Source organism: Oncorhynchus gorbuscha, linkage group LG07 (assembly GCF_021184085.1).
Source record: "Oncorhynchus gorbuscha isolate QuinsamMale2020 ecotype Even-year linkage group LG07, OgorEven_v1.0, whole genome shotgun sequence".
Taxonomy (NCBI): Eukaryota; Metazoa; Chordata; class Actinopteri; order Salmoniformes; family Salmonidae; genus Oncorhynchus; species Oncorhynchus gorbuscha.
This window is the reverse complement of record NC_060179.1, coordinates 63415579-63427054: the sequence shown is the minus strand read 5'-3', so window position 1 is coordinate 63427054 and position 11476 is coordinate 63415579. Positions and strand designations below refer to the sequence as shown.

Genomic DNA, 11476 nt, shown 5'->3' with positions numbered 1-11476 from the left:
AAGGGTAGAGACTAAACCTTTATCAGCACAATTACATGTTTTACAATATTATCCATCCCATCCTCATCACGGCACATTTTAATTATAGAAGTAAAAACAATGGTGTACAACCTGGGGTAGTTTTGTTGTGTTGATTTCTTGTTCTATTTTCCCCCTATTAATTGCCTGCGTGTGTCCTCCTTGTGTATGTTCCCCAAAGCCAGAGTTGTGCTATTTTACATTTGGTTTTCTGGAGAGAGAGGGAAAGGACATTTCTAGTAGGCGCAGAGCAGTGTTTGTGTCGGGGATGGAACACAAACAGACAGGGTTATCTTAAAGCAAGTAAACAACTCACGGTTCATACTAACACAGACATTATATGTTGATTTCAGGAATTATCAGATGATAATCTGGAGGTATTATGAATTGAACCCATATGATCATTTTAAAAATGATTCGCTCTATCAGTGTCAGGCTACCAAGGTTTATTTTAGGGGGACTGTGACAATAGCCTTTTAAGGAGTCACATGCAAACAACAGTTTAATTAAATGGAAAGCTCAGTCTGTTATGAAAAAGAGTGGTCGTCGTCTGTCTAAATAAAATGCTTATTTTTACATCAAACATTTAGGTTTGTTAGAACAACAATAGCTGCTCATATTTTCATAGTTGTGGTATTCCTAGCACTTCTAGGGAGTGTTCACTTCACTCATTTTAGTGTCTTCACACAGAAGCACTTTAACAGCTAAAAGGTCAGGTTATGGACGCGTTTAACTAATTTCCAACATCAATCAAGGAGAGTCTGGGTCCATTTTCTCCTTCTCAGAGAGAGAGTTAAAACCCTCAGAGAATGAGTTCCACACACACACACACACACCCAAACACACGACAGATGTTTCTAAAATACCACAGTAACAACAACACACAGATGGAGTCTGGGAAATACCCTCTGAGTTTCTTGCTGCTCAGGGAATTAGAATAACAAATGTCGTCTACTGTGACTTTTAGTAGTGTCATTGAAGAACCTTTTCATACACTGAAACAGCAGAAGCATAAAAAACAGTGTATGAGTGTGAGTGTCTGTCGACGTTGTCTTACTCTGTGTGGGTAGACGTATTCTAGCTCTCTTCACCATGCTCTCTCTCTCTCTCTCTGTCTCCCTCTCTCCCTCTTGCAAGTATGACAGAGTAAGGGAGGAGTGTGTCCGTGTGTATGTGTTCATGGGAAGTGGGATGGGGAAGAAAGTGCTGTTGGAACAGTGCCTAGGAGCTGAACATAGTGAAGCAGAGACGAAAGGAGGGAGGTGTGTAGAGGAGAGGAAGAGTGCGGCAGCAGTGTAGAGGAGAGGAAGAGGGCGGGAGCAGTGTAGAGGAGAGGAAGAGGGCGGGAGCAATGGAGAGGAGAGGAAGAGGGCGGGAGGGAGCAATCTAGAACAGAGGAGTAAAGGAGAGAAAGACTGAGAGGAGCAGAGGGGAGAGGAAGAGGGGGAGTGGATCTGACTGAGGAACAGGTGAGAGGAGTTGAGATTACAGGGGATGGGTGGAGAATAATAGAATAAAAGAGGTGGAAAGGGGGAGGAGTGGAGAGAGACGAGAGAGAGGTGGAGAGGAGAGAGAATGGAGGAGAAAAGAGGAGAGAGGGTGTTGAGAGTGTTGTGTTCACACCCGACTCACCCAACGGAAGAGAAGAGAGCAGGAGACAGATGACCAGAGACAAGGCAATCCCACTGAGACGGTTGACTTAACACACCCACCAACGCACACACATGCAACACACACATACCACATATACACCACACACACACCACATACACCTAAAGAGAGCAACTCAGCCACATGCACAAAGACTTGTAAATCTGTTCAGACACATGTACAAGCAAACACACAGACAAACACACAGACTTTCACTTTTCTCAGAGAACACTGTTTGCCAGGTCCAGATGAAGAGGAATGTGTTCAGGAGGACGAGAGGCGACCAGGAAACACACACTGGACTTGGACCTGCAATCTCCCACCAACAGGCGTTTAACAAACACACACACACACACACCGTCAGAGCAAGACCAGGAGGACAGAAGCTGGACTGCACTCTACATTCTGCTGTGACAAGAGATAGACACACGCTCTCTTCACACAGCCAAGGACCTCTGCTTGGAGCCACTAAACAACCTGTCACTTGGAGTAACACACTGTCTCTCATCTGATCTGAGTCAGAACAGAACCAAGCACCTGGAACCTAGAACATTGACTGTGTCCAGCACATGCTTTGGGCTTTGACCACGTTCATCCAGGAGGATTGCACACAGACAGAGACCCGGATCTAGCCTCTGGCCTCTCACCTGCAGCCTGTGGCTGGCGGTGTGACGGCTTGTCTACTGTGGAGCAGCACCTACTCTATTTCTCTGTTCTCTATAGTCTCGCTCCTTACATGGTCTCGTTCTTTAGCCTCACTGTCTAGTTTATTATATTTGTCTCTCTCTTCTGTATTTTAAGACTTCTTTGGTTACTCTCTACATCTTCTTGTTCTCTCCCGTGTCTCTCCCTAGCCACTATCTCTCTCCTCCAGTCTTTCTCTCTAGTCTCGCTTCTGTCTCTCCCCTCCATCTTCCTCTCTGTCTCCTTACATCCTCCCGCTATGATGCTGAGGAGAGACCGTCTGCTCCTGTCTGTGACCCTCACAGCCATCTTCACTGCTGACCTCTACTTCGTCCTGCTCCCCAAGCTCCGCCACAGACAACCAGGACCAGATGATGGAGGCTGCATTTGTCCCTCCTCCAGGGGGACTAACTTCACCCTTGCTGGGTACAGCGGCCTCACCACCCCCTGGCCCTCCAACACCACCTCCATGGACCTCCAGGGGATGGGGGTCAGAGCTAAGGACAACCTTACAGAGTTGGGCTCGAAGCTGGAGAGGCTGTTTGCTCAACCCCTGTATAACATCCAGACACCGGAGCTGGTGCGAGAAGAGAGGCTGTTACAGTCTGAAGAGGTAATGGGGTATTACAGGAGGAAGGTCTCGCGCTGGGAGAGGTGAGTACACTACACACAGCCCTGAGTTTAGATATTTCTCAATGCTTTGTTATTGTTGTGATTTAGTTTTGGTGGGACTAGACATGTTAGGAGACGTGTGTTTCCCTACTGTGGCTTCGATGTGGTGGAGGGGTAAGGTCCCTGACATTACGGCTGTGGATCCCTGGCACATGCATAAACACACCGTTCTCTTTCTCCCTCTTCTCTTATTCTCTTATTCTCTCTCACACACACACACACACACACGCACAGACACTCAAGCATAAGCACGTCGACGTTTTCTCTTAGGCAAGCAATTTTTCCATAAAGACTAACCCCATAAAATGTCTTTAAAGTCGATGTTGTAAACAGCATTTAATGGTGGTCTGGAACCAGCACTCAAACATAATTTGAGAGCCTATGTCTGGATCTCCCTGTGCTAGGTAAACAAGACCCTTAAACCTGATGAAATCTGAACAGTCTGAACAGTCTGTAGCTGTCTTGGCTCCTGTCTAACAGTGTCCATCACAGCTCAGTGCATTCCCCTCAGAGAGATCCTGTTTGGGCTTCACTGGTGGAAAAACAGAAGAAATATGAAGAGAGGAGATTTCTACCCCCTTAGCTTACTTCTAAATGGCACATAACAATAGATACCCCAGGGCTTAGGGTCTTGCAAAAATCTTGCAGCAGCCTGTTAACAGAAGAGAAATGGACTTAACAAGAGGATGGACGGTTTTCATAGGGACTTCCGGGGAATGTTTTGACTGTTTTATTTGGAGGCTGAAATAGAGCAGTTATAGTTTACTGGCTTACAAGTCAACCACTACGATTTATGGTGTGTGTGTGTGTGTGTGGCATACAACAATAGTTTGAATCAAGACCACTGAAAGAGGAAGGCGATGTGGTGTTGCAGCCAGCTGCTTGGTTCCTAGTTTCTAGTTTCTGGGTTTGTGGTCTCTGGTTGTGGTCTGTGGTCAGCCTTCCTGTGACGACCCCTCCTGTCATCTGACCACAGCAACTGATGATGTTTGAGCGTAGAGAAGCAACCAACCCTCCCACCCACCGTGGTCAGAACTGGCACAACGGTGCACCAATGCCACATGCTTCCCAAACCTCCTTAATGGTTTGAATGTTTGCTTTGGATCCGGGGTGATTCCTGCCCTTACTTTAAGTGTATGTTTCTGTGGGGAAGTGTCAGGAGAGGAGGAGAGGAAGGAAGGGGGATTTCTAAATGAGGGCGAACAGCTCGGAAGCTTCGAGAGGGAGTCAGAGAGTCTAAGAGAGAGGTGGCGACTGTTTACTAGGCTTTGGTTTGTCTGGAATGCTGCCACTACAAATGTTTTCCTCTGAGAATAATCTGCATGTGTCTTTGACTGATTACCGCTGACTCTATTCTCCTCTGTGGAGATACCCTAAAGGTTTGGAGGATTGTTTGTCCGGTGAAGGAACTGTTGTCCTCACAATGGTTGTTGCAAGTGTATTTTTAAAGGCGCTTTCAATAAAGTTTTATTTGATTTGATACTGTATGTGTATCACAGGCTTTCAAGGATAACTCCACTGTTTTGCATACCCTAACTCTGACCTCATTTTGACCGCTTCTCTCACCCCCTCAGGCATACATTATGACGTTGTGCAGCAACGGCAAGGCTATGCATAACCTTAACACCACTGTAACCCTCCCCCCCAGGCATATGAAGCTGTACAGCGAGGCAGCAACGTTGCTGGAACACCAAGCGACCTTTGACCCTGAGGCCAGCTGGCTGAAGTTCCACCTGGGCATTAATCGCTACGCTCTGTATGCCCGCGAGGACCCCACAATCACCCGCCTGCTGAAGGACATGCAGGCCAACGCCGTCATCAGCGCAGGTTGGACCTGTTGTATGAACGTTATAACCATTCATATAAGCGGTACTCATATGAGTGTTGCATTATAGTCACTGTCAACAGTGCATGCAGGTGCTATAGGACCTGAAGCTTGAACCATTTATATGATTGTTATAGGTACTCATTGCAGAAATGTCTTTATGTAGATTACACTCAAGACGAAAAGGCCCTGAAAGGAGCGTGTGACTGTACCCGGGGTAAGGTCCAGTGCTGTCTTGTCTACGTATCTGCTCTGTTTTGTTCCTCTATGATTTAGGTGTTTTGTGTTCTGTGGAGGAATATTCTATTGAAGTGATAGAGACTTGTTCATTTCTTCAAACAATCATCTTTATTCAATATCGATTAATTATTGCAATAATTACACCGTCGACTCAACAATCTTGACTGTTGGGTCGAGATCGTACCCTTTACAGACCATGCTGTTCCTTATATACCAGATACCAAGATTGCTCAGTCATAGCTGTTTCAACTCCCCCCATATAGATTGGGGGCACCATAAGCCACTTTGGGTTCATCCTGAGGTCACCTGCTGCTGGTATTGTCTCCCAGATGCCAGGATAATTAGGACTACTGAGGCCTTTGTTCTGTTCCTCCAGGCTATCTCTATCTCGGTGACACCCACCACATCTGATCTATGGAATGCCAGCTGTAGGTTTTTATCACCAAACCATCACTTCATCAGTTCCCAGCCCAAGCTCCATAAAGACTCCTCTCAGTTAACTCAGAAAGGAGAGAGAACCTTACTCTGATAAATAAAACAACCATTTGGTGCATAAATATAACATCATCTTACAATCCTGCTACCACAGTTCTAAGATGCATTCCATTTGCTTAAAAAAGTTTCCCACGAGGACAGGGAGAGAAAAGTGTGAGAAAAGAGAGAGTCAGTTGACACAGTCATCTTCATAGTAGTTTTCTCCCTGTGTTATTTCCTTTGGTGCTATCAGAACCGTGCTATCAGAACCGTGCTATCAGAACCGTGCTGTCAGAACCGTGCTATCAGAACCGTGCTGTCAGAACCGTGCTATCAGAACCGTGCTATCAGATCCGTGCTATCAGAACCGTGCTATCAGAACCGTGCTATCAGAACCGAACACCCAGTCGCAGGACTGACAAGACTTGTTTTCATCTGGTTCCAAGCCCCATAAATTAGCATCATTTTAATTTCTCACACTCTCCAGATCTTCATAAGTCACATCCCTGGAGACAGAGAGCAGAGACCGACTCATTTAGTTCAAAGGAAGAGTGTTCTTTATCTCATGAAGCAGGAGAGTGGGGAGTTGTTACAACAGCCCACACACCGGCAATCTCCACAGCTTTGCTATACCTTCCAGCAACAAACAACTCAGACCATGGATACACACTCACACGCTCATAGAGAGACAGACAGACACACACACAGCAATCTCATCTAACAGGGCCTGCAGCCGGCTGCATTCCAAGATTTGTAGAGCTTCCAACCACACTCCCTAAAAACACACAGGTGTCTCCAACCTCAGCCACAACACAAACACACTTCCAAGAACCCAAAATCACTCTATTCCTCTGTCCCTCTTTTAAAAAGAAAATGGCTTTTTCAACCACTTCTTCTTGAACAGTTGAAATAGCGACAATGTCCCCTTTGCACTTCAAAGCTTGTTTGTGTCTGTTTGATTTCCCTCCAGTTAAACACAGCGGAAAGAGATTGTAAACTATTAATAAGCCAGAACTTCAGAAGACTGAGCTGAGTCAGCTGGAATCAGGAGGAGAAGTGTGTATCGTTATGGTTACTGGTTAGCCTTGCTTTCTGCCACGGTATGTTAAATACCCTGACATACTAGAGAAACCGTACTGAGTGTAGTTCTCCATCTGTGGAACCATTACAGCCTCTGTCATGGTCTTATCACTGGGAACAGGTCCAGGCTGAAACAGATCTAGAGCAGAGAAAATAATATCCAACAGAATCAAATAGAAACCCCAAGGATTCAAGCTGCAAAATAAACTTGGGTCAGATTTCCGGCCAACTATGTGTTTTTTGGATAGGATTTTTAGCGAGCTTAGCTTTGCCAAGCTTTCTCTCTGTACGAGACGAAGAGCTGCCGAGAGAGACACAGAAACTGAAGGCAGGTGGTTGGCTGAGTGATTGGTTAGAGAAAAGGCCTTGTTTAGTTCATTTAATTTCTGATCCCATCACTGTCTCTCTCTCTTTATCTTTCATGTTCTTTCTCTATCTCTTTATCTCTCTTTCTCGGTATCAGTAGTAAAGCCCAGTGGATACCACCTCAAGCTGGCCCTGAAGATGCAGAACTATGGCAAGGCCATGTTCAAACCCATGAGGTGATTGTGTTTTGAGGAAATCAATCAGGGGGAGCGCTCTGGTTTGTAGGGATATTTTGAACAGTACTGTAGTTATATGAACCAATCGTTAGCAACTCTCTCCTCTCATCTCCTTCTCTCAGACAGCAGAGAGACCAGGAGACTCCTGATGATTTGTTCTACTTCGTCGACTTCCAGAGACACAATGCTGAGATTGCTGCCTTTCACCTGGACAGGTAACCTTGGCAACCTGTACACTCCTCATATTTATTTAATTTTGTTTTATTCAACCTTATCTTACCTGGAACTCTCTCGCCGATTCAACCTATTTTCTGAGAAAGCATACAAGAACCCTTCAAATTGAATGATTTTCAAGCATACTGTATTTCCCAAGTTGCCTCCCAACAAACAGATCCTAAAATGTGTACCTCTGTATACCTTTGACTGTGAAAGAGTGTCCTTGGGGAGACTAAGGCCTTTCCACTATTTCAACATGTCTCCTTCCCAAGCCAAACATTTCATTTCCACAGACTTAGGTGTAATTACTGCTATCTACTGTAAAGCCTCTCTAACCTCCATGCCTCCAGGTTACTGCACATTAACTGAAGTGAGTCATCAGTCACATACAGTCATTTGAGTCACAGCTTATGAACCCAAAACCACACAAGGCAGCAAGTCAACGTGGTTGATATACCTTAACGCACGACAACATTATGGATGGGTGTACATGGGTTAATAAAGCTCAAAGAAGTTATCAAGTTATTACGGTCCATACATTTTTACCTCACAATATACCATTAGTCCATTTCGAATTTCACGAAGTGGAAAGGAAGAGAAATAAAACAAAGACTAAATGCTCGGTTATCATTCATGAATTGAACACTGTGACTGTACACTACAGTACTGTTTAAGACTAGATACTGTATGTCTAGTATGTCTGTGTGTTCCCACCAATGTCTGTGTTGTGTCTCTGTCTCTGTGTTGTACCAGAGGCTTTATCATTATAAGGCCCAATCAGCAGGTGAGATATGCAGCACCTCAATAACATCTCCAGTATTTAGTCTCAGATACACACACTGATGACTGTTACTGAGACACACAATTCTGACAGACTGTAAATATGGCCCTGGGGGCTGTTGCCACACGTCAACAACTGCTAGACTACACCGCGGGGAACAGAGGCAATTACATAGGCGTTATTATGGATAAAAATCTATAAAGTTGAATTCAATTCCTGTGACTTTATGTATGTCAACTGAGGTGAGAGATTGCAGGAGCTATGAGTTCATCTGACTTTCTATTGTTTGTTCTGTTCAGAATGGAACTCTTTATTCTCGAACTCGGAGTAGTAGAAGATGTATGAGTTTGTATTTCATGTATTTCATCAGAATGGGACTCTTATCTTTCTCTCACCTAGAATCCTGGACTTCCGGAGGGTACCGCCGGTGGTGGGCAGGCTGGTGAATTTGACGGGGGAGATTCTCCTGACCACTCACAATGAGGACCTAAGGAGTGTGTTCTTTACCTCTCCAGGTAGGCATTACCCTACTAGAGCAATATAGTTCCATAATAAGACAATTTGGCTTGAGAGTCTACACACCTGCTACTTAGATCTTAATGAATCAGTCTGTGATTAAAAGGCGAGGATGAATACTGATGGTTTAAACTAATCTACAGTATATCTATGTATATTCTCTTTCAAACAGCGAACAACACGTGTTTCTTTGCTAAGTGTCTGTACGTGTGTAAGACGGAGTATGCAGTGTGTGGGAGCCCTGACCTGCTGGAGGGCTCCATGTCAGCCTACCTCCCCGGTCTCAGCATTGCCCCTCGTATCTCCATCCCCAACCCGTGGATACGATCATACACCTTCACTGGCAGAGAGGAGTATGCATACAACCCTTACTTAACCCTGAGACCTACTGTCATCTCTTCCCATAATACCAATTTGGAGCCTCTCATTTCCATTTTGAAAGTGATCCATTTGACTGTATTTTGATACGGTAATATGGCAGACTGAACATCTTGGTACAATGAATATCTTGTTATACTATCTTGTTACAATCTGCATGTGTCTGTCTCTACCAGGTGGGAGGTGAACCCCTTGTACTGTGACACCATAAAGCAGCTGTATCCCTACAACTCAGGGAACCGACTGCTCAACATCATAGACATGGCCATCTTTGACTTCCTTATTGGTATGTATATGACCACCCATCACCCCTGATGGATCCCTGTCCTTGTTCCATATGACACCCTATTCCCTATGTAGTGCACTGCCTTTGTCTATACATTGAATAAACACCCTGTGTCACAAATGACTCCCTATTCCCAATTACAGTGCACTACTTTTGTCTGTAGCCCTATGTGAGTGAATATTTATTCTTGGCACTCTCCCTCAGGTAACATGGACAGGCACCATTATGAGATCTTCACCAAGTTCGGCGATGAAGGTTTTCTTCTTCACTTTGACAACGCCAGAGGGTGGGTACTAGAGTTGCTTTATAACTTCAGTCATTGCACAATGGAATAGTTCTAGTTCCCTTATGATGACATCACTTCCTGTGTTTCAGGTTTGGGAAGCATTCTCAAGATGAGATGTCCATACTGGCTCCACTGTCACAGTGCTGCATGTAAATATGGAGGGCATACACTATAGTCACTAACACAGATGAACTAACACCGACATTGAACCTGTATTCATATTTAACTTGGCATGGCAACTCTCGAGTCAAGTCTCACTCTCTGCCTATCTCTCCCTCATTCTCTCTCCCCCTCTTCACCTCCATCCCTCCCCTCCCTCTACCCCCTCTCCTCACCTCTCAGCATAAAGCGTTCCACGTTACTGCGGCTGCAGCTCCTCTCCCAGGACCGCTACAGGCTCAGTGACGTGATGAGGGAGTCCCTGGGAGGAGACGCACTGCAGCCGGTCCTTACTGAGCCCCACCTGCAGGCCCTGGACCGCCGGCTGCAGCGCGTCCTGAAGACAGTCCACAGGTGTGTGCGCAGGCTGGGAGAGGCTCAGGTGATCACCACAGACTTTGTTGATACCTCCGCCATGCCTGAGTCTGTCAAACCAGTGTCTGCGCCCAACAAGGAGAGGTAACTAAGGTTAACAAGGAATTCAAAAGAAGTGCACTATAATAGGGGAATAGGATGACATTTTGGACGTATCCCCAAGTCCTACGAGGGGCGGTAACATAAGACCAAGGACAGCCTGAGGACCATGATGGCAGGTGACCGTGTCCTGTAAAAGCAGGAACCACAGGGTCTGGTCCCTCTCACCGAGTAATGCATTCCGAACTAGTCTTTGAAGTCAAACCTTTGGAATGATACGGTCTGCTTTGACAATAGAAAGCAGCACTGCTTTCCTGCACTGTCAAAATGTCACACATGGCCTTGGCCTATGAGGTCACCTGAGGTCACCTTCCACCCTCTCTGGAGATCCCCTCTGCCTTGCAGTGCATTGAAATGGACCTACTGTATCAGTACGTCAAAGGAGCCAAATGACTGTGAAAGAAGCACTGGATAATTTAAGATGATTTCTGCTTTTTCACAATTTCACACCCTTCTTCAGTACTCTGTCATTTCAATTTCATTTCAATGATTGCACATCAGTTCTGTGAAGTAACCTTGTGCCAACAGATATTTATTCAAATATACATTTGTAAATAAAGGTTATGATTTTGGGTGATCCATTGAATAAAACTTTAATACGAAGAAATTATGACACTTCAATACTCCTTACATTTCTACTGCTTTCTGTTGTGTAACTGTTTTGATTGATCTGGATTCACATTAGACACACATAGTGAAAGTTAAAAGGAAAGACAAACAGAGAGAAAGTGCATGGATGAAAAAGAAAGTGTGTGTATGAGGTGTTTCTTCCTACAGGAAAGTGTTACCTATTAAACCTCCATTGAAACGGCCCATGGTTTTTCCAGATACCACGTAGACGTCTAATGCCCGTCTGTCTGTCTCATCAAGAGGTGGCTGTCTCTATTTAATCAGGTATCTGTCTGTCTGCCCTTTAAGTACTTTCACAACCACAACACACCCTGCCATAAATACCTCATCATCGTCACAGCTACAGTACTGTATGTGTACATGCAGCTTATACTTTGTTCTAACTAGTCTGAAACAAAGTATTGTCTTCAAACAACATTCTGTTTGATGCCATTTCATCTCCACATGTCTGGACCTTTTGCTCCGAGCTGTTCTCGTTGTTGTCAAATCCAATGCATCCTGATGTTTTTGAAGAGGGAGAATAACCACAACTATTTTAAAGAGCCTGAGTAAATGAAATCACACC

The 11476-nt window shown here is 45.0% G+C and overlaps 1 protein-coding gene across 1 annotated transcript; it reads left to right on the top strand.

The window, feature by feature from the left end:
- Positions 1 to 1465: 1465 nt before the first annotated feature.
- Positions 1466 to 10891, top strand: LOC124040215 (pseudokinase FAM20A-like). The gene is made up of 11 exons (XM_046357173.1): positions 1466 to 3006; positions 4673 to 4851; positions 5016 to 5066; positions 7107 to 7185; positions 7308 to 7400; positions 8582 to 8697; positions 8871 to 9051; positions 9253 to 9362; positions 9567 to 9648; positions 9738 to 9797; positions 9991 to 10891. The coding sequence occupies exons 1-11, from the start codon at positions 2612 to 2614 to the stop codon at positions 10268 to 10270; spliced, it is 1626 nt and encodes a 541-aa protein (XP_046213129.1). The 5' UTR covers positions 1466 to 2611; the 3' UTR covers positions 10271 to 10891.
- Positions 10892 to 11476: the final 585 nt, after the last annotated feature.

Excerpts from the sequence above, each read along its gene's own strand:
- LOC124040215 (XM_046357173.1), top strand. The coding sequence starts at position 2,612 with ATGATGCTGAGGAGAGACCGTCTGCTCCTGTCTGTGACCCTCACAGCC. Across the intron at positions 4,852-5,015 it reads CAACGCCGTCATCAGCGCAG|ATTACACTCAAGACGAAAAG; the intron begins GTTGGACCTGTT and ends GTCTTTATGTAG. Across the intron at positions 9,052-9,252 it reads ACCTTCACTGGCAGAGAGGA|GTGGGAGGTGAACCCCTTGT; the intron begins GTATGCATACAA and ends TGTCTCTACCAG.